The 22,443-nt window shown below is 43.5% G+C and overlaps 1 protein-coding gene across 4 annotated transcripts in view; it reads left to right on the forward strand.

Annotated features, from left to right (window-relative positions):
• Window positions 1-3,924: 3,924 nt before the first annotated feature.
• The window catches only part of SPAG6 (sperm associated antigen 6), a 34,580-nt gene continuing 16,061 nt past the window's right edge, over window positions 3,925-22,443 (forward strand). For 3 of the 4 annotated variants that reach the window (XM_068405547.1, XM_068405548.1, XM_068405550.1), the window contains exons 1-4: window positions 3,925-4,008; window positions 4,108-4,203; window positions 15,726-15,892; window positions 19,457-19,640. In XM_068405547.1, the coding sequence (XP_068261648.1) occupies window positions 3,984-4,008; window positions 4,108-4,203; window positions 15,726-15,892; window positions 19,457-19,640 (472 nt within the window). In that variant the 5' untranslated portion in view covers window positions 3,925-3,983. The remainder of the gene's footprint in view (window positions 4,009-4,107; window positions 4,204-15,725; window positions 15,893-19,456; window positions 19,641-22,443) is intronic. The other variant, XM_068405549.1, reaches the window with a different exon arrangement.

Consider the following 22,443-nt stretch of genomic DNA (forward strand, 5'->3'; position numbering starts at 1 on the left):
CTCACAAATTAAACCCACTACCAAAAACCCTCGGAGGGGACCCCAGAATATTGTGAGTTGCTGGAGCCCAGAGCCAAAGCTCAGGGAAAAAGAGAGGGGACTCTCCACTGCTATGGTCCCTCTGACAGAGTTTTTGCTAAAGTCAGGTAGTGGCAAAGCCCAACTTAAATTTGAAAATTAAATTATTCAAGGATTCATATATTATATTTTAGTAGAGGCTATACATGGAGTTGCAGATCCCTCACTCAGTACGCTCTCTTCGAGAGAGCACTTCAGTTCCCTACATCCCATTCACTTCTACTAACTTTCCACGCTCAACCTCCCGGCTTTCAAAAACCCAGCTCTTTCAACTCCGATCCGCGGGAGCGAGCGAGGAGTTTGCGCGTTGCTCTGCCCACAAAACGCGTTCAGTCATGCAAGCACGGGATTAAAAAAAACAATTTCTGTAACCCTGTGAATACTTGCTCAAAGCCTTGAACAAATTGCCAGGTGCGTGGCAAGCGGAGGAGACCCCCCGGAGGCAAATCGGGCGACCCAGAGAGGGGCGAGGGGGGTGGCCGGGGAGCGACCCCGGCTCCAGCCCGGCTGTCCCGCAGCCCCGACGGGCTGTCCCGGGGGGCAGCCGGGGGGCATCCTGCAGCCGGCGGGGAAGCCGCCACACCAAGACGCGGGAAGACGTCACCTTTTAATGAGCGTCGCGCAGTTTCAAGCCGCAGAGGAGCAGCCACGAGTTGGCCAGCCGCGGTATCGCGGAGCATCAGCCGTCGAGGGGCAGCGAGCCCGGCCCTGGAGCTGCCGCCAGGCGCCCTTCCAGCCGGCGGGGACCTGCTCCGGTGCGGGGGCTGGGCCACATGTTGCCTCGCACACGCAGGGACGGGACTAAAGCGGGAAAGCCCGTGGGAAGCCCCCCGGCACCCCTCACCCCAAAAAAACCTCCAGGAGCAACTTTGCCCTTCACCGGCTTGCGGAAAATGATGCTTCCCCGCCCCGCTACGGGCGTATTTCCGAGTGAATCAAAGGCTGAGATTAAAGAACACCCACCAGAAAGCGAATGCACGTTATTAATTTGGGTAATTGTTGCCTATGCCCCGGCCTCTGGTTTATTTTTTAAGCTGATGTGTGCAGTAACGCAGTCGTTACTAATACCACCCGCCTAAGGATACAGGTTTCCTACTAATGAGCACCGGAGCATCAGGCAATGAGGTCTCACAACTACGTCATTTCCATAAATGATTTTCCGTCTTCAGTACTTCTGCGAGAACCGGTGACATTTCCGTAGACCGCATTTGCATGGTGTTTATTCCTCATTATTATTATTAAGCATGTGAACAGACTCTCAGTAACAAGCAACGAAATGTAACACCAGGTTTTGGAGGTACTCAGGATGCGTTTTGTTGTTCCATTTATCCGAACATTAGACTTAATTATATAGATAAATCAATTTATCTGTAATCGACACATCTGCTTTAAAAAAAAACCTCTGGAAGTAATTCATTACCATTTGTTTATTTTTTTAATTTAACTTAAGAACAGAAATAAGTATAAAGAAATCTGTTTAACAGCTGTTCCCTTCTCAAGTACACATGGTGATAATTTCCCAAAATATTTTCTGTGGCAAACGACCTTCTCACCAATCTGATCTAATTTGTCGCATTTATTTGTAAAGAACAGCACATTGCCTGTTTTATTTGTTTGCTTAAAGAGAGATTTTTTTCTGCATTAAATACTCCTGGAAACACGTGGCTCATTTTAGACCATGATATAGTTTACGTTAGCCCACCTTTTTTCAGTTGAACAAACCCAGAGATGATTTATTAAAATTAGGCGTCTTTCTTACACTTTTTCAAACTTTTAAAATGCGGCTGAAGTTCAGCCTTTCAACTTTAATGTATGAGACAAAACTTTATACTACCTATCAAATAATACGTTTGTATAGTAGTGTCAGTCATCTGATTTTGTACATTTAGAGTTTTGCAGAACAAAACACCAGCCTATGAAATCCCGAAGCCACTGTGCGTTAGAGGGTGGCTACAGAAAGGGGCATTTTTTTATGGAATAGTAACTCTGGTTTTCTGCTGCGGATCACAATTTCACTGGGAGCAGCCTGATCGATAGCAGAGCTGACTAGTAACTTCGTTCACAAATACCCCGCGTCTTGGGAATCGCCCTCAAAACATACTGGAGGAGATGTAGAGTCTATTTCCATTCAAATCCCGATAACCCTGATTTCATTTTGTAGTCCCACCGTTTGCATTAGTTGCTGTAAAGACCTCCAAGGCTGTGGTTACTCATAGATGCAACCATGCCTTGGCCGACAGGTTATGAAGAGAATTATCCGTAAATGGTCCTTTACAGCCGGAGGCACCAGGATGGGAAAAGTGCAAGGCAGTTATCAAGCCTTCTACCAGAATGATACGCTGTTGAAAAAAAAAAATTAAAAAAATACTGTTATGGTGCACAGGAATAACTAGTACCTGTGGTTGGCGAAGTCAGGGAGGAGCTGCCGGAGGGTCCCCCCCCAGTGCCCCTCCCTGCGCTGCTCCCCTCTGCGCGGAGAGAGACCAGCCGCTCCCCAGCCGCCTGCCTCGGAGCGGTGCAGGCAGCCCCGGCACTGCGCGGATGGCTGCGCTCGGGTTATCATTAACTCTGCGTGGGTGCGTGGGGCGAGCAAAGCCTTTCCCGCCGGCGGGGACAGCCCTCCTCCCGCGGCGCTTCCCCCGTGGCTCCCGGCAGAGGCGGTGGCTGTAGTCCACGGGCTCCCCGCTACGCGCCCGCGCTGCTGAGGCTCCGCAGCGCTCCGCGGCTGCGGGTGGGCAGGGGCTCCGCAGCCCTGCGCGGGGCGAGTCTATGCCCCGTGCGCCGCGAAAAACCCCGGCGTGGGCCGGCGCGGCGGTGTAAGGCACTAGCGGAGATCCCCGAGGAGGAACCGCAGCGGTGGTAAGAAAGAAAAAAAAAAGAAAAAATTAAAATCCAAGGACCCCCCTCTCCGAAGAATAAAGACGCAGCGGGGTGCGGTGGGGGCAGCGCCGGCAGCGCTGCGGCTGCCCTTATTTTTCTTTTTTCTTCCTTTTTATTTCTCTCCCCAGCCAGGGAGTGGAGGGGGAGTGGGAGCCGGGCAGGGGGATCTCCGCGGGAGGCTCCGGGCGGTGCGTGGGGCTCAGCCGGAGCAGCGTGTTCCGCCGGGGCGCACCGGCCGGGCGGCCGCGGCGCCTCTCCCCAATGTCAGTGGGGGCGAGCGGGGGCGGGCAGGGCCCGGCCCGGTCGCCCGCGACCCCAGCGCCAGCCCCCGCGCCCCTGCCCGCCTGCGCCGCCCTGCGCTGGACGCGGAGGGACGGCAGCGGCGGCCCGCGGGGGACCAGCCACCGCTGCGGCCCGGGCAAGTCCCTGCGCTGAGCCCGGCACCGTCCCGCGGGCGCTGCCCGTCCCCAGCGCTCCCGAGGACAAGAGCTCCCTGCACAGAGCCGAGCATATACATCTGCCTATTTTAAGTTCTTGAGTAACTTCGTGTTCATGTCCACCCATAGATACATCTCCACGCCCCTGTGTACGTCTTTGTGGCATCGATGCGGTATAGAGGCGTGAACTCCTCTATCCACAGACCTATAGGCCCGTACGCCCCCGCGCATCTCCATAGGTGCCCATACCCACACCTGTACCTATACCTATACAGTTAGCACACGTGTGCAACTTGCCGCCGTCCGTGCGCTGCCCGCCTGGGCTGTGTCTCCTCCCCGCCCGCGCACAGTCCCTCACTGGCCCAACCGCCCGTCCCCGCGGGGGGTGCGGGGCCGGGGACCGCGGAGCGGCGCGGAGGGGTGCCCGGGGCTGCGCGGGACGGCGCGCGGCGGGCGGGCGCGCGCGCTGACGTCACGGGCGGTGTTGCCGCGGCCCCGCCCCCCCGCGGCGCGGCTTCCGCCCGGTTGCCAGGGCGACGGGTACACAGTGCGGCCCTGCGCGGGCGCGCAGCCTGCCGCGCCGCCGCCATGAGCCAGCGGCAGGTTCTGCAAGGTAGGCCGGGCCGGCGGGTCGGGGCCCGGGGCCGGCGGGTCGGGGCCCGGGGCCGGCGGGTCGGCCGCTAACCCGGGGCCCCGGCGCTGCCGCCCGCAGTTTTCGAGCAGTACCAGCGCGCCCGGACGCAGTTCGTGCAGGCTGTGGCCGAGCTCGCCGCCCGGCCTCAGAACATCGAGACCCTCCAAAACGCAGGTACGCGCCACGCGAGAACCGGCGGGCCCGGGCGGTGCGCGGCCGCGGGGGCTTCCGCGCCCCGGCGCCGCTGCGCTTGACGCCTGGCGGCCGGGCCGGGGGGGCGCTGGGCCGGGCCAGACCCGCGGGGGGCTGCCAGGGCGCCGCCCTGTTTCTCTGTTCCCCCGAGCTGGCCGCTTGGTTTCCGAGGTTTTTTTTCCCCCTTAGGCTTTGGCCCGGTCCGCGGCTCCGCGGTGCGAGGACGGGCCCGCCGAGCGCTCTGCGGCGCGGTGGGGGAGTTAACGAGGCTCGTCAGCTGCAGGCGCGGGTTGCCCGGCTTGTCCGCAGGGTTATTTCTGTGTTTGTTTTGAGGTAGATGTCTCTGGCTGTGATCTCATAACTTATTTTTATTTCAGGGAAAATTTCTCAGTATAACCCACTTCTTCATTTACTTCCTCATGCTACCGACAGCTTTATGTAAAGTACAAAAACCGGAATTCCCACTGCAGCCAGCGCTGACTTGCCAAGGAAAACCTTGTTTAGAAGTAACTTTTTATACTAGCTTTACGACTAGTTCCTAAACTCTTCAATGCTTTTCACCAGCAGATTTGCTCAGTTTAGGAGGGATTGATTCGCTTTTGTTATATTGCTGTCGTGGGATGTCGTGAACCAAACTGAGCATTTTTAGAAACAGGAGCTGTGGGAGCACTTCTACCAGCTGTTGTGCTGCTGGCATCTGGCAGACCCGCTCCCCTTGGCCAGAGTTCCTGAGCTTAAAAGAGGAAAAAGAAGTGCTCAGTAACTGATTACCTGAAAGACAGTTTGAAAAAGTGCTCTAAATCGGTAGTTGGTTTACCATATGGTATTCATGAATTGATTATGTTTTGGTTGTCTTGATTTTGTTTGCAATCTAGTAAAGCTGTCAGTCTTTTCTAAGATACAATGGGAACAAACAAACAAAAAAGAAAGCCAATCATGTAAATACTTTCTGTTGTTGTATTTACAACTGTTTATTAAAATGGTTTTATTGAAAAATCTATAGCTTAAATTCTTGTTAAAGAAACGCTTTGCTTATGGGAGTGACATGTTGACACCGGGCCTTTTGTATTGCCTTGCTGTGCCTTTTGATTCCCTGCCCCCCCCACCCCCCCCCACCCCCTACCCCTTTCAGTGAGTTAATGCCACTACTTTAGTTTATACAAATTACCTCTATTTACCAAAGGGATATCTTGGTCATAGGAAAGACATAAGTCTTTCTTATTTCTAAGAAGAGGTCCCTCTGTGTCCATTTACAGTTCTGGTTTTAGCTGCTCACAGAGAGAGATCCCATTTATGCAGGCTTCTTACAGTTCAGTGTTTTTAAAAATGCAGAAAGTTTCTGTTTTAAGAAAGCGAACAAAGTGCCAAGCTAACTTTAATTACATTGTATTTCTTCTTAAAATAATTATTTGTTGTAATCTGGTTGGTAGCTTTACCTCAGAACTGATTTGTTGCTTCTGCAGAGAAATAATCAGTTCAGAGGCCTGAAACTTTCTTCTGTGCACAGCTGGCATTGGTCTGAAGGTTAATTTTACAAGGATCAGGCTCTGGGGTAGTAGCGTGGAGATGTGCATCTGTGTAGGTTATCAGCTTTCTTGGCTCATTCTGGTACTGAGCTGGTTTTCCGTAGGCTTTAGTTTTTCAGTTGCTAGAAAAGAGGGAAATGTCTGCAAATGTAGTGTTTCCTATTACAATTTGTTTGAATGGCTGAGGCCCACAAATATTTTACTGTCTTCCCCAACCTGTGCCTTTAGAAGTAATTCATATTATATAATTAAAATGATAGCTTTCAGTTTTACCTTTTCTGGATGTGCTAGATACGGGATTTAAAACCTCCTCCTAAATGGAATGTGGTTAAGTGGTTTTTAAAACCTCCCACCAAATAAAATGTGATTTGGTCCTTTTTTAAAGCAGTTAAATATTTTAAGACATAGCTCTCTAGCAGATAACTGACATACCTTTTATGGTCTTGATCTAGTGAGCTCTGGAGCAATGATTTGAGAAAGATGTCTGTCTATACATGTATCTCTGTATAAATCCATACATAAAAGGGCTGGAGGCTCGTTTCTTATTCTGGTGAAGAAAGTTAGCTATCCTTTAAGGAGATCACTGTTTTAAGAAGATGCGGAAAGTCTTTGCCTGCTGTCATTTTCCGTTAGCTTTGGGAGTTGGGGCACCTTGCAGGGTTCTTTGGTTGGACCTCCAAGTTTGTCAGGGTTTAGTCTTTTTCTGGCTGAAGCAGAAGGCAAGATTAGAGGACTTGAATTTGAACTAAATTGAGCCCTTAAAATGTACTGTAGTGTACTCTATTATTACTGGCCTCCATTTATATTCCTGGAATATCCAGAATTCAGACTGGCAGCAGTGAAAGATCAGTGCTCAGGAAATAACGCATTTGGTCCCATTTTTAGAAGTCCTTTTGATAAATACTTAGTATCTTATAAGGAAAATAAATACTAGTTTGAGACCGTGTTCTTTGTGGAGGTGCCTCTGGACACCATGCTAACTTCATGAAAGATGGAAGTGTGTTTAAAAAGTAATTGTTGACTATGCTATAAGCCCTGCTTCTGTGGTATTAAACCACGTACAAGCAGTGGTACTGTTGCAAATTAGGAGATGGCAGACTGCGGTATGGAGGGGAGCAAGCGGCCAGGATCAGAGGTGAGAGTTTCTTATGCTGGCTTGGCTGCTGAGAAACCTTAAGGTACCATTATTGTGGAGACTCCTATGTATGACCTGTAAGGAAAACTGGTGGGAATTAGCAAGATGGAAAGAAGGTTGGAGAGGGCCCAACAGGAAACCCACCTTTTCCCAGGGCATCTCTCTTCTGAGGCTTCTGTCTCTCATCAAACTCTGGAGCTGCCTTTCCCACTGAGCAGAGATCCCAAAGGCGGTTGTAAGCATGGAACTGGAATCTGGCCCTGGACTTTGACACATTTACACAGCACTGGCTCTGTCATGGTCAGGAATGTCCTGGGGGGTTAGTGCTTGGGAGCTCAACAGCTTTCTGGTGGTGAGGAAGTGCAAGGAATGATCAGAGAAATTCCTTTGTCGGAACTCATTTCTGTGTGTTTTCCAACTCTGTGGTTGGCTTTGATAAGGTTGTTCCTTATGATTAAATACTACCATGAATTGCAGGATTTGTCTTTTGAATGTTTAATTAATGGATACTTGGGAAAAAGTCTCCTCCAAAATTCCTAAACTTTTTCAATTTAGTAAATATATACTTGGAACAATGACAGACAATTAATTTATCAAATCTTGTTTCTAGAGAGCTGCTGACTAATGGGAGAAGCTACTTTGATGGTAATGGTTTTAAACATATTCTTTAATAATAAATCTATTCATTTGGCAGCTACAGCTCATGAAGCTTGGTACTGGAATGCGTTATTGAGCCTCACACACCCTCATCCTTCCAAAATTTAAAATGCTAGAAATAGACTTTTTTCAATTATAACAGCAGATGAACTTGAGCTCTCTTTCTTGCACTGAGATTTAGGCAGCTTTCTGTCATTTAGAAAAATTAGGAGAGGATCTGAACTGGTTTTAGTACATTTCTAAGAGTGGTAGTTACTGAGGGCCTAATTCTTCTTTCTTTATCTGCCTTGTGAAGTGCAGTACTCTGTAATAAATAGTCCCTTTGAAATAGTGTTTTGTTTTCATTTTTTTTTTTGTAACAGGCATTTACAATTCAGCATTAATAAATGTATCAGAATAAGACTTGAATTACTTCTAGGTATTCATTTTTATATTGTCTCTTAGTCCAGATTAAATTTTTTTTTATTTATTTATTTTGCATTAGAGCTTGTGGTAGTAGGATTGTTACTTTTAATTTGTAAGTTATTTAAGGATATCATTGGGATTAAGAAACAGTTTAGTCTAGCAACTTAGCCTTTGACTTTAAAGATATTACAAGATCAGCTCTTTAACCCCTTTCTTGCAGCTGATCACATTCTTAAGCAATGATGGCTGTGGAAATCATAGGGAAAACTGAGTCTGGAACATGGGAAAATAAATTTGAAGCTGTGTGGTCTAGCAGCCTGTGTGTTGCCATGGGACTCTGTGTTCTGGGAACCTGCACGCATGGGTTCCCTTCTTATCTCTGCTTGGGTATTTTTATCATCTCGGGCAGATAACTTCAGCTTCTGTTGCTCTGCCTTACCTACTTGCTGGCCAGTCTGCACGGTTCCAGAAGCCAAGTTCCAAAATGCCAGTGTAATAGAAGACCCTTTCCTGTCGTTCCACTCCACCAGCCCACAACCCCACACCCTGAACCCAGGTCCATGCCTTGTGTCTCCTTTCCATTCTGCCTGGTATCAAGCTGCTTCTGAGTTTCTGAGTCCTTGCAATCCAGCATACAAGCTATACTCACTCCAGGACCAAGTTCTCTCCTCCGCTGTTACCTCTGGGCATCTTCTCCTGTATCTGTTCCTTACAATACGTGTTGGCAAGAGGCTGTAGCTTGGGCGCAGGACTTGCCTGCGACTAACTAGGGCTCCATCACAAACCCTTGTTGCATGGTAGATTTTCCCCTACTTCGTGATTTGTTTTTTTTGCAGGTAAAGGATGGTGTCATGAGCATTAGTTCTCTCATGGCTCCAGAGCTATTCCACTGGCCACAGGTTATGAAAGTTGTATTCCCAAATCTTTGGAGTGGTTTTAGGAGTCTTTATTTTTGAGAAAAGGCTTTTCAAATTTGTTTCTCTCATCCCATTGCACTGAGTCTTTTTGCCTGTGCTTTTCTCAACTTCTCTTCCTAGTGTACGTATTTTAAATGTACATATTTTAAATGCAACGTTTGGACACTTGGCCCTGTGTAAGAAGGATCAGACTCTGGGAAGAGAGTTCAGGATGCAGTTCCACACTTTAAAAAATATTAAAGAACGTGCTCAGCTGTCACAGTGCTTTGTAAAAAGCCTGCTGCGAGTGTAGCATGTGTAGGGAGAACAGCTGTCGAGTCAGCTGTGCAGAAAAAGAGCTGCTCCCTTAAAGCATCTATGTTTTTGCTCTGTCTGGATCTTTCATGTGGATATGCACGGACAGATTCCAGTGCCCTCATGTAGCCAGTTTTGACATTTGGGTTTATGCACCCTCTCTCTTTTATTTATTTTTTTTTTAAATTATTTTTATTTTGAGTTAAAAGCTTTGCTGAACTTTAGTCAGAGAAGTGGGAGAGAAGTATGCAATGTGGCATGAAAGGCAGAAGGTTATCTTTGGAGTTGTAGTAGATCAAGTGAGGAGAGTGGCTTTCCATGAGGCTTGACAATGTGGTGGTGCTTGATGAAGGGAAGAAGGAGGCTGTGTATTAAGGAAAGTACCAGAGATGTGACAGAGAAGGAAAAGTAAATGTAGCTGAAGCTAACAGACTGGCTCTTTCTGTAACTCAATCAACTGAAAGCTCAACTGCTCTGGGATTCCTTCTCTTCCCAGCCTCCTGGCCTGTTTGGAGGAGATTTGCAAGTAGAAATTTCAAAGCCAGAATTTGTTGGGAACTTCTGTCTCATCGTAGTGAATGGCCATTAAAAAGAAGCAGCTCCTTGTGACCACCTTGGTTTATGTGTTTTGTGAAGGATTGAGTGGTGGCCACTAACTAGCCCTGTGAGGTGCATTTTCAGAAACTCAGTCCTCTTGGAACAGGATTAGTTCTGCTTCAGTAACGCAGAAACAGGGTCTGGAAAGTGATCAGCCAGATCAGCTTTTAAGGAGGAGAAACTTACTGCTCCTTGATCCTTCAGAAATCTCCAGCCCTGCTGTCAAACTGAATCTGCGTTATGTCCCACACCATCTGGTAATTGCTGTATGAATTGCTGTATGATTACCCAGAGTCTGTGTTACTAAACTATGTTTATGTTCCCTCTGATATTTGAAGGATTGTAGTTGTGTTGTGCATGGAATTGTCACAGTGAGGAGTCCTTTCTTGGGGTGAGTGACACTTGAGCAGTATGTACTTAAGACGTGCGTGCTGCGTTGTCTCTGGAAGAGGCCAAGTAAAGACGAGTGTGAAAGTTCTCTCTCTCACTGTTCTTCTGGGATATTTGTTTTAAGTCTCCTACTTAAAACTCGCTGCTATGCTGCTTCTAGGAAAGCGTAGTTGAAGATAGGGAATCGGGGTAAGGCAGAAATAAATTTCCATTTTATTTCCTTGTTAAATCAACTGAATTTGACATCAGGAGCCCTGAAAAATCAAGGTGATAATGATGAATGTTTGAGTGCTAATGTTAGCTCAGTGAATGTTCTTAGTATAGCATGAAAAAATGAGAAGACAACATTATATTTGACCCAAAACATAAATTAGAAGGACAGCATCTTCAAGATAAGAGTGTGTCCAGAGACAACACTAGTGTACAATGACTTGTTTCCACATTTACATTTTAAAATGGAAATAAATTTTGTTTTTAAGGAAGGAGAATAGGGTAGGAGTGGTCATCTTCAAGTGGAGAAATGGAGAGAATTTGAAATGTAGAGTGATGTTTCTCTGACTTGTGACTGTTCAATTTTGACAAGGGTTTGGTGAGGGTGGGAGGAGAGTAGAGGGATTCTACATGACTTCCAGGTGGTTTTCCCCAAGAAGTCAAAATGACCAAATGAAGACTGCTGTCTTCAGAATAGTGACTGTTTGGCTACAGAAACTTGGAATGAAAAAACTTGGAACCTGCTGAGTGGGTTTTTTTCCAGACAGACAGCAGCCAGCACTTGCTTGCTAAGAGAAAGTGCATCAGGCCTGTGCACAACAGCTCCACTTGAGAAGTGTGTATTAAGGGTGGTTCAGCTTCTAAAGTGTGTCATTCTTTGAAATAAATCTGAGTGTGAAACTGAGGGTAGAAAGGGGAATTGTTCCTTGCCCAAGGTCAGTCAAGGTTCCATGATGCGAGAGAGAATATTTGGCAATAATTCTTTGTTACCCTGTTTCTAAGTTGCTAGTGGGAACTCTTCCAAAACAAATCTAGTCCAATGGTCTAAATGCCTTATTTTGTAGTTTACTTTCTGTGTTGCTGCCTTTGAATTAGAGTTAATGAATTTGCTGCTTCTGTCACAAGAGACTTATTTAGAAGACCACCAAAGAGTTCTCCTAGAGTTTTCGGCAGCAAGACACTGCTACTCCCTGCTCTGTATAGCCCTGTTCGCTTGAGTGAATGGTAGAAGTAAAAGGAAGTTGTTGGAAGGCTCTTACCTATTTTCCTGCGTTAAGATAATGTTAAAGAAATTTGGATGTAATTCCAAATGCTGTTAGGAATCCTGGCTTGGACCTGTTTGGAGAAGAAGAGTAGACTTTGCTCTGGATGGGACAGTCAAAAGAAATGAAGAAATCAAGTAGAGGAACTCAGAAAATACATCTATCTCTGGGAGAAAGAGCTGGATTGGACAGGAAAGACTTCTCCTGTGTTAGGCACATCTGTCCTTTCCAGCACTGTCTTCAAAAGTTGTAAAAGCAAAGGTGGACATCTTGGTTTTCCTATAGATGTTTTAGTGAAGACCATGTAATCTCTGTGTAGCTGTTTTCACATTCTCAGAATTAATTGTTTATTTTTTCTAAGTGCTATAGAGAAGTACTCAGTTTGCTGAAGATGTGAAAATCATGACAATGGTGAAAACTCCTCAAGCAGTTGGTCTTGCAGAGGAGTTAGAGATGATGGATAACATCTCGATGCAGAGAAAGAAACTAATTTTAGAGAAGGTGGGAAGTAGAGGTGGAAGTTTTTAATTGTGTTCAAGGCACAGGCATAATCTAGGTCTATACACTTCTCTCAATTCTCAGTTAATTTGGTGTCAATATAAGGCTTGTACAGCAACAGGAATTGATTTTTCTTTTTCTTGTTCCTCCAAAGCTCGTCACAATAATGATTTGTTCACTGTCTTTTCTCACATTCAGACATCACTTTGGGAAAATATAGTCTCCTTGAGGATCAACAGAGTTTCTATTATTTCTAAACCTTTTCTATCCATTCACTGTTTTTTTTCCAACCCTGTTTTAGCATCTTGTGTCCTTTCTTCAAACAGTAACACCCATTTAACTTTTCATCTCTTTCCTCACCTTAATTTCACTTTTCGTCTCTTTCCTCACCTTAATTTCACTTTTCGTCTCTTTCCTCACCTTAATTTCACTTTTCATCTCTTTCCTCACCTTCAGTTTCATCAGCTAAAACAATTTGCAGTAGAATGTTTTGTGCTGACACTTAAATGTCATCACCAAGTTTTACATGGTTTGTACTACAATGAAATGAATAGTATTGGTCATGAGGAGGTGTGCTGCTTAGAAGCATTTTCAGGCTCAAGGCTTTTTAGCCTATTGTAAAAGTGAAATCTGTATCGGCTAATCTTGAAAACATAAATGATATAAATCTCATATCTGGGACAACTCAAAGCATATGCATAAGTAAACTTTCTTAAATGTGGTTTTACATTTTGTAGTGTCTAGGGACGTCATGCAGGCCAGAAACATGTCGTGTGGTTTGGATCTAGCTCATGGGTTCCTCCTGGGTAAAGTGATTCTAGTCTGTTTAAATTTCACTGGGTTTTGACATTATTACCAGAATTGAACTGTCTGCTACATCCTGCTTGAATGTCTCACCCATCAGGCTCTTGGCTTTTCTAGGGTCAGGACACTACACACTGAGGCATTCCTTTTTTCTCCTCAACCACTTCTAACAGTACCTTTTATATCAATAAAAGTTTTAAAAAAATTATTTTCTTTTTCTTGTTTATCTTTATTTAATAATCTTGTTTTCATATTATCTCAACTTAAGGGCTTCAATGTAATATCTGTATACTAAATACAAGTGTACTACTTCTACCTGTTCCTGCCTTACTGAAATACCTTCAGTGTAAATAAAGTCAGAACTTCATGAGTTCCCCTTAGGAATTTTAGCAGCTGTTTGACCATGCAACTGATGTTGGAGGGAAGGACAAGAAAATGTTCTCCCGTAGAGGGTGCAGGTGACTTGCTAAAAGGATAGCTCACTATAGATGATATATGGTGTTGGCCCCAACTCACATATTTATTTGGTTTTATCTTTTATTTGTCATATAAAGTAGTTAGTGCATTTAAAAATGAAGCATAACTTGCTAATGAGACCATACCTGCTATTTGGCAGAATTTGTAAGAAGATGTCAATTTGATGACCACATTCTGAGGTAGTGATTTCTGCAAAGTGCTAAATGATTTCACATTGATCTTGCAATACTGGAGGATCTAGCTTTTGTTTGTTGGTACACAGGAGGCCTCTTTTGGCTCCCAGTGACTTTGACAGAAGTGCGAGCAGGCCTCAGCTATACTACAGACCTGTTTCCGTAGGTTCTACATGTGCATGTTCAATTAATGCACATTACAAAGCCATTCGTGGTGCTTCTGTAATGCTATTAGACATGACAATTTCATTTCGCTTTTCTCCTTTTACTGCCTGCTCTCCTGAGATCTGTGTTATTTTGACTTGTGAACACTTTGTGAGGCTGTACCTTTCATGGCAGTGTAGCTTCTGTCTGGAGTATTGACATACCCAGAACAAATTCATTAGTGGTCAGCATGGCCTCCATGGTTAGTTGTACCCCCCCGCCCCCTCCTTTCAGAGCCATGTATAGATTATTAGGCTATCTTCTTGCTGGGAGCAGTTTGGTTTTGATTTAAATGTTCTCCGTGAGAATTACACTGCTGCTCAACTTACTTTTTTTATTTTCAGAGTACCTTTCTATACAGAAGCATGCTATGGATGTAACTTGTTACAGCCTCCATCCCTTTGGACTGTTCCTTGCTCTAAGGCCCTCAGCTTTCCCTTGTCATGGTGTGCCTCTTCAACACCTGGGTGTCATCTGCTGTTAGGCAGTGATCCCACTGTGTGGGACTTGCACCAAAAGACCTTTATTTGGTGCTTATTACCACACGAGCCCTAGGGAAGGGAAGTCTTGCTTTCTTCCACAGTCACCCACCTAAATCTTTATCTTTGTTAGCAAAAAAGTGTAGTAGAAAGAACTGAGACAGCTGATATGGAGACTTCTGACTGTAGTTCTGAGTGTTTGGTGTTCTGTTGTAGCACTTCTGCATCTTCAGAGAGCATTGCTTTCTGGCTGAGGTATAAAGCTCAGAAGTATTAATTTATGCAGCTGGCTGGTACAGGGACAGCACTTTCGAAGAATTGCAATACAAGTGATTTTCCCTTCCCAGACCTTAGAGATAATATTTTTTTATGTAACTATGTGGATCTCAGTTATATCCCTATTGAAGACTCTTAGTTTAAATGTAGGAAGAGATGCCACGTACATTGATCATCCTTGTTGCCTTTCAATGAACCTTTTTCATTTCTGCTCTAGGGGAGGGTATTAAATGTAGGATAGATTTATACAATAGCATAGTGATGGTCTCTGCTTTGGCCTGTATTCCTTTCCAAATAATCCTGAGCGCTCTGAATACTTCTGTGGATAAATTTTCTTCTCTGCTACTGAGCAATGAGCTGGTATGTCCATGGCACTGTCTATTGTAACATCGAGATCCTTCTCCTGGGTAGTAGTGATCTGTTTGGGGTCCATCACTGCATATGTGAGGTTGGGACTGGCTTCCCTGTATGTGCTCCATTTCACTTGCCATGTTGTTATCCAGTCATTCAGTCTCTAGTTGCTTATATTCTCCCTCACTGGTACTACTTTCAATAACTTTGAGTAACGAGCAAAGTCTCACCTCACTGTTCATGCTGTTCCAGATCATAGATGAATACTGAATGGCACATGTTCCAGCACGGAGGCCTGCAGAACTGCACTGTGACCTCCTCCCTCCTATTGCAAGAATAGAAAGTTTACTCCTCCCGCTTCCTATTTTTAGCCAGATATTTATCCATGTAAGGACTTTCTTAGGCTGTAACTGCTAGTGGTTCATGTCATGGCTGCTTACCTCACCTATAATTTCAAGCATGTATTGTAAGACCACCTTGGAGAATGGACTTTTCATGTTTAATTGATACACTGTGGACTCATCAGTGAAAACACATCATAAATAATAACACGATAAGAAAATCTTCAGCTCTTTTATCTAGAGTGTAGATCTTGGTCCCCAAATCTGTTATTGCTTATAATAGATGAAATGTAATTTGGTGTAATTCAACATAGAGGTTCTGCTGGCGTGCTGAATGAGTGACATGCCAAAGTCAGCTCACCAGGACCTCCGGATGGAGTTTCCCATGCATACTTTACACATGCATTTTATATATGTTTGAATATATCTCATTTTATTGTGTCTACTTTAAGATAATGTATTTTATAGATGTTTGAATATAGCTTATTTCTCCATGTGACTTTTTTTGTATTTCAGAAGTGTTTTGTACCTATGAAAAATGGGCAGAAACATTGCTATGCATCAGCAGTGCTATCCGAGTGCCGACTTCATTTCAGTGTAACACCTGGATTTTCTTCAAGTTCATATTACCTGGAATAGTAATTTAATAGGTTTCTATGAATAAATGCAAATGTTTAGAAAAATTTCTGCTTACCAAATGGGCTTTTCTCTTCCTGGTGTAACTCAGGTGTAATGTCTTTGCTGAGACCTCTTTTGCTGGATGTCGTCCCAACTATTCGACAGACTGCTGCTTTGGCTCTTGGGAGACTTGCCAATTATAACGATGACCTGGCAGAGGCAGTCGTGAAGGGAAACATTCTTCCACAGCTTGTGTGTTCATTGTCTGAGCAGAATGTAAGGCATCATTGTTTTCTTAAGTAATCATTTTTTAAACTGTTGCACAGGGAAAGGGAAATCTTTCTGTATCAGCTATCTGCTCTTATTCTAATACAGCAATAAATGTGCTGAAGTCAGAAACAGCACGTATGTTTGAACTCCTGAAATCAGTGTGCATTGTGTGCCTAAGTTTGACTTTAAATAAGCTTGACTTTAAATACCATCTTACCTTTTAGTACACTATAAAAAAAATCTATTCATGGCACTGCTATGTTTTTGAAATGTTGAGTGATGCTTTATGAAAGGTCCCTCTTCAAAAATGAGACAATTTGAAAGCTGTAGTGATAATTGACTAGGATATGTCAATAATACCAAACACTTGTAAGATACATGTAGAAAAAAGGACTTTCATAATGAAATATTTAATATCTCCAAACATAGCCGTTTGGAAATCTGTAGCATGAGAAATCAAACCACTGACACAGGAAAATACACTGAAAGGTTTTCATCTTCACGTTTGTCAGAAACAAACAAACAAAAAAGTGTAATCACAATTGCAATGCAAGTAAATCTGATGGTCTCTTTTTCTCCCTTCTTGCCATTTTTCTTCACGTTTTGCCTATGTTCTAGCTTTGATTTTCCAGTGATCCTAACCTAGATTAACAAATACTTTCAAATAAGGTTCCTAATAACTGGAAGAAGAGACAGCTAAGAGTTACGTGCATTGATATCACAGACATACTTAGATTGCAGTTTTGATTTATTAGTTTTAGGAGAAGTAGGATTTCAATGGAAATATAATTTGGAAAACTATAAATTTTCATTTTCAATCTTTTGAGGAAAACAAAAATGTAAGTACTCATTGCATATTTTTTTGCATATAGGTCATTGCCTATACAATTAATCTTAGAAAAAGCTAAAGAAAAAACCTTGATGTCAAGGTACTGATATAGTATGTAAAGAAAGTTAAGGTTTTAGTTAGACAAGTTTATAACCATTTTGGTTATTTTATTTCTATTTTTAAGGTAAGAAAGGGAACAAAACTCTTTATCCTCTCTTTTGGTTTGGAAACTATTCCCTGCTACAACTCAAAACCCTCACTAAATTAGCTTGAGTACCCTGATTTATCTCTTCCATGTTACTGCCCATGCTATCTTACATCGAGATGGCTGTAATTCAGAATCACTTGGGGCAGCAGCAAGATTAGTGTGAGGTCATGGAAAGCCTACTATGCCTTGGTGACTGAGGGCAAGTGAAGGAAACTCATTATCCAGTTCATGCAGAGTTTAGCAATGCATGCAGTTTGTTACTTCCCATAGGCAAAAAAAAAAAAACCCAACCCAGATATGTTTCCATTCTACTGGCTCTTTGTGTATCAACATCTATATTTAAGGAGCAGATTCTCTGAGCACACAGTAAATACTGATTCTGCTGTTTTATGGAGAACAGTAACAGGGTCATGTCCCAGATCAATGTTTTGTCAATTAAACTGGGCAAAATACAATTTTATAGTGTGTTCTGACTGTGCCTGTGAATACGGTTTGTTTATAAATAGATGTGTTTTGAATAATAAAAACAAAGTGTTTTTCTGTGCCAGGAGCATAATTACTTAACAGAAATAACATACCCATATTTCCACAGACACAAGCTGGTGTAAACAACTATAGCTCCATTGAGTTCAGCAAAACTTACGGTAACTTGCATTAGCTAGGGATTTGACCATTTGCCTGTACTGTTCCCCTTAACTTCTGTTCCCCCGAAATGATGTTTAATGTTTTGCTTGTAAATTATGTTTAACATACCTGCTTGTAGGCCTTAACTTAGAAGACTGGATTTTTGGCATTAAAGAATTATATCAGTACTGGTAAATTAAGGAGGGTCAGAGCACGTGTTTGAGCGCTGGAAGATGACCGTGCTCTTTAATAGTTAGCATGCTTTCTGATGTGGTTTTAGCTGATGCCAACCATCAAACTACTTGGCAGTGCCTGGACATGGTTTAAGGGATAGCGCAAGGCAGGGACAGTTTCTAGTAGTATAGATGAGGCCGTTGTGCTTTGAGGGAAGAGCAGTTTAGGTGGATGGATGTGGTATGCTGTGTGACTGCCCTTCAGGGCCAGGGAGTGGGCCGGGGTCCATTTTACTTCCTGTGAAGCCATTGCAGATACTCCTCTGTTGCCATACCTTAGTGCTTTAGATCAGACTTTCAAAGCTGTTTGGGTACCTCACAGGATGCACAAAAGCACTCACGTGGTTCTTTGTTTCTCTGGACTTGATCCAAAAGGGATGTGGGCTTTGTATTGTTTAAGTTTTTAGTACCTTGACAGTAAGAATTGAGCATTGTGAAATGTCCAGGCTCCCTGTGCAGAGCAGGGGGGAATCAAGCATCTTGGAATGAGATTAAAGCCAGTTGGCACACAGAAAGCGAGCCCTCTAGAGCTAGTCTGTCGGGCTGATCTGTCAACTGCCAGGCTGGAGAGCATACTCTGGGCACACGGTCATAGCAGTAGATTATTTGTGTCCCAATGAATCTTGCACTCATTGCTGTGCAGTGGCTTCAAGAGGGAGTTGAACTGTCCTTCTCCCAACACAGCTGTCTGTGGCCAGAGTGCTTTAACTGGGCTCTGGATTTTGAAACTGTAAGGCAGGGGAAGAAATTTAATCTTCAGCTTCCACATCCCAATGATAGCTATGATACTGAAGGAGGAGACTGCAATGTGACTTTCGGGGGGAAGACTTTGTGCTTTCAGAAGAAACCACAACCACCACTGTAGTTTCCATGGAACCCCATGACGTGCACAGCATCATACCTTATGTATATTCTCAAAACACGTACTTGGTCCAGCACTGAGGGAGATGGGTAGAACTGAGAGAAGTGCTTGGATTTTACTTGAACTTATAACAGAAGTGCCAAGCTGCTTAGGGTGTCGAAAGCGAGCTGTTTCAGGACACATGCAGGAGTAGAATTGCAGGCTGCCTGGTCAAAACCGAGGGTCAGCCAGTGCTGAGTGTTTGGTGGGATGGGTTTTCAGGATCTTAGCTGTGGGCTTAGGCAGTATTTAGGCATTTCAGGATTCAGATCCTAAACCCTTTTGTTGGATCTAGTTCTCTGTGCCTCTGTTTCCTATTTGTAAATGTAAACAATGTTTTCTCATAGAGGTATTGTGAGGGTATGTACATTAGAAATTGTGAAACCTTGCAAGCGTCACATGGATAGAATTATTTTAGGAGCTTGCCCTGCATAACCTATGTAATCTGGTTAAATATGTTAAGAGCTATTGTTTTTGCAGCTCTTATCATTCACTGCTCACTTAAACAGACTTATCTAGACTATTATCTTTTCCCCATATCCTCTTAGCCCTCTCATTTTTTCTGTTTATGCACTTACTGCAAATTTTAGATCATGAGCTGTCTCAAAGGAGGACTGTAAGGTTCATTGTGTGATGTCTGGTGGTCCTGATTTGGATCTGTGTGAGATACTGCTTCTACTAAAAAAGTCTAATTTATGCATGTTTGCACTGTATTATGCTTTGAACTACTTAATGTTAGTAAAAGCTTTTTTTTTTTTCTTTCTGATTTGTATAGCGTTTCTACAAGAAAGCAGCTGCATTTGTGCTAAGAGCAGTTGGTAAACATTCTCCACAGCTAGCTCAGGCAATAGTTCAGTGTGGAGCACTGGAAATGCTTGTGATTTGCTTGGAAGATTTTGACCCTGGAGTCAAAGAAGCTGCATCTTGGGCACTTGGGTATATTGCCCGACACAATTCAGGTAACAGGTTTCACATGTGTTATCCTTCAGCTTAATGCTATGCAGACAGTTATAATAAATTGCGTTATTGTAATGTTCATAAATAGAACAAGATGCTTTTTCTTCTCTACTGTTATAACATTTTAAATTTGGAATAAAAACCTACTCTAACTATACCAGTCTAACAGTGCTGTACCTTTGTTGGGGAACTGGCATATCTGATACCAGCAGTGCCCAGTTATGAGAGGTGCTCTAAGAGGAGATGCATTGGGCCTGTGGCCAGGAAAGGACACACTGCTTTATTCTCCTTCGTGAAGAAACTTCGGAGTCTTTATATGTTGTGTAACTGTTACTGTGGAACAAAGTTTCTTTTGCTTGACATTAGTGCTTATTTTATATACATAGTAAAATGGAGAAGCCTAGGCAGAACCAAGTTTCATTCAGCTTGCAGAAGTGCTTGCAGGATAAGCACTTGGGGTGACCTCATTAATGTTTATAAATATGTAAAGGGCAAGTGTCATGAGGATGGAGCCAGGTTCTTCTCAGTGACATCCCTTGACAGGACAAGGGGCAATGGGTGCAAGCTGGAACACAGGAGGTTCCACTTAAATATGAGGAAAAACTTCTTTACGGTGAGGGTGACCGAACACTGGAACAGGCTGCCCAGAGAGGTTGTGGAGTCTCCTTCTCTGGAGACACTCAAAACCCGCCTGGACGCGTTCCTGTGTGATATGATCTAGGTAATCCTGCTCCGGCAGGGGGATTGGACTAGATGATCTTTCGAGGTCCCTTCCAATCCCTAACATTCTGTGATTCTGTGATAAACGTGCCAAATTCATTGCACTGACCACGCTCTTCTCTGAGAGTCAGGAATAGATCCTAGGAATCCGATCTCGAGCAGTTCACTGCTGTCTCACAAGCAGTTGTATAACTCACTGGCAGTGTCATGTTCCTATTTAAAAGCTGATCCGCATGGGTGATAATTCTTTTACCAGCTATTTATATAGTTCAAGTAAAAGTTTAGAGCTATGAATCAAAGAACTGAGGGAAGAAACTGCTGGCTGGAAAGGGTGGGAGAAATGGCTTGTGTTCATACTGTTTAAAGTTAAACTTATTCTAGGATCATAACATTAACTCAGGCATTTATGTTTGTTTTTAGCTCTAAAATGTACATTGAATTTGGAAGTGATTTTCTTCTTTCGTTTTTTTAATTGATATTGAGTGTTGACTGTGGAAGGTATGGGAGGCTTTCCTGTTCCCACTTAGAGAGCGGGTTAACTTACTGGGGCAGACTCCAAAGTTGTCAGCACCTTCCTAACAGACTGCTTTTTCTGGGGAACAAATTAATTCTTGGGGCACCTCTGTGCTAAAGATCTTTTAAGTTTTGTTCACCAGGTCTGAATCCCACCCTTGGTGGAAAATATTTGTTGCTTCCATCTGAAAGATATTTGTTTAAGTGTCATTTGAAAGTGTTCCTTTGTATAAATGCATGTAGTGTAAGTGTGTGTCTGTGTTACTCTTAACATAAACTTTTCTGTAGTTTTGTTATGTCAGTAAATCAATATTGACTCATCTCAATTGCCCTTCATGCTATTCACTGCATGAATGCTGGCTGTTCTTTAGGGTGATGCAGTTCACTCTGATGGCATTGTCTGCAAAGATGGAGGTGATGTGGGGGTATTGAAGACAACAAACTCCTTGTACAAATTTTTGTTCCATGGTTATGAATTATTTATTCACTGACAGTGAATGGGTGCATGTCTCATGTCAATTTATGCCAGCAATAAGAATAGCATTTTCAGAAATTAGGTTGAAATTGCGAGTGCTACCAAGCTGCAAGCATCAGGACATAGACAGATCATTAGATGTGATCAGTTAAAAAAAAAGGCAAAACAAAACAAAAAACTGAAAAAAAATTGTTCTTCTGCTGCCCAGCTATGGCCAGTTTGGGGGATTTACCTTCCTCTGTAACACAGGAAGTCTCTAAAATGGTTACTGAAAGTAGAGGAGTTATACCGAAGAAAGATCACTCTGTGCATGGTATGTTTCTTACACTCCTACAAGCATGCCTTTGCAACAGGATATTGTGGAGATGGGATACAAAGATGGATGGACCTCTTCTTATCAACATCTGGTCTTTCCTGTTCAAGAAACTCTGGATTAGACTCACATGCTTGTGTTGACAAAATTTGGCAGTTCTGATTTTCTGTCATTGACTGTCTGTGGACACATATTGCAGCTTGAACTCTAAAAATAGTTGGGTGTGAAATGGTTTTCCCCACCCACAAAAGGTTTTTCAGTTTTAAAAATTGTTTCAGTTCCAACCTGGGACAACATTAAGATAAGATTTTTTTTTTTTTTTTTCTCTTCTGAAAAGCCTGTGGTGTAGGGAGCCTTATTTGCCCCAGCAAGAAAAATTCAATAATTAGGGCATATGTCTGGGATGTATATGGGAGATAGAATAAAGTCCTGATCTGTCTTAGGCAGGATGTGAACCTCTGTCTCCCTGAGTGCAAGCAAAGGCTCCCAGCATTCGGTGGTAACGGTTTGCAATGGGAGGATCTCTCTGCTTTTAATCAGAAATTCCATCCATAGCCTAGTAAAGCTGCTCTCTAGGAGCTACAGTGTATGTTCCCATGAAAAGACTTCCATTTTGAGAAATCAAGACGAATTTTTTTTTTTTTTTTTTCCTCTGATGAAAGCATTCTCTGGTTAGCAAGTTCCCTACTGTCTTCATACAACAATCTCTTAAAATGCAGTTCTTCTGTGAACAGATGTCTCCAGAAGGCCTGTGAGATTTTAGGTCAAGACAGATGTCTCATGA

Source organism: Nyctibius grandis, chromosome 7 (genome assembly GCF_013368605.1).
Source record: "Nyctibius grandis isolate bNycGra1 chromosome 7, bNycGra1.pri, whole genome shotgun sequence".
NCBI classification, from domain to species: domain Eukaryota; kingdom Metazoa; phylum Chordata; class Aves; order Nyctibiiformes; family Nyctibiidae; genus Nyctibius; species Nyctibius grandis.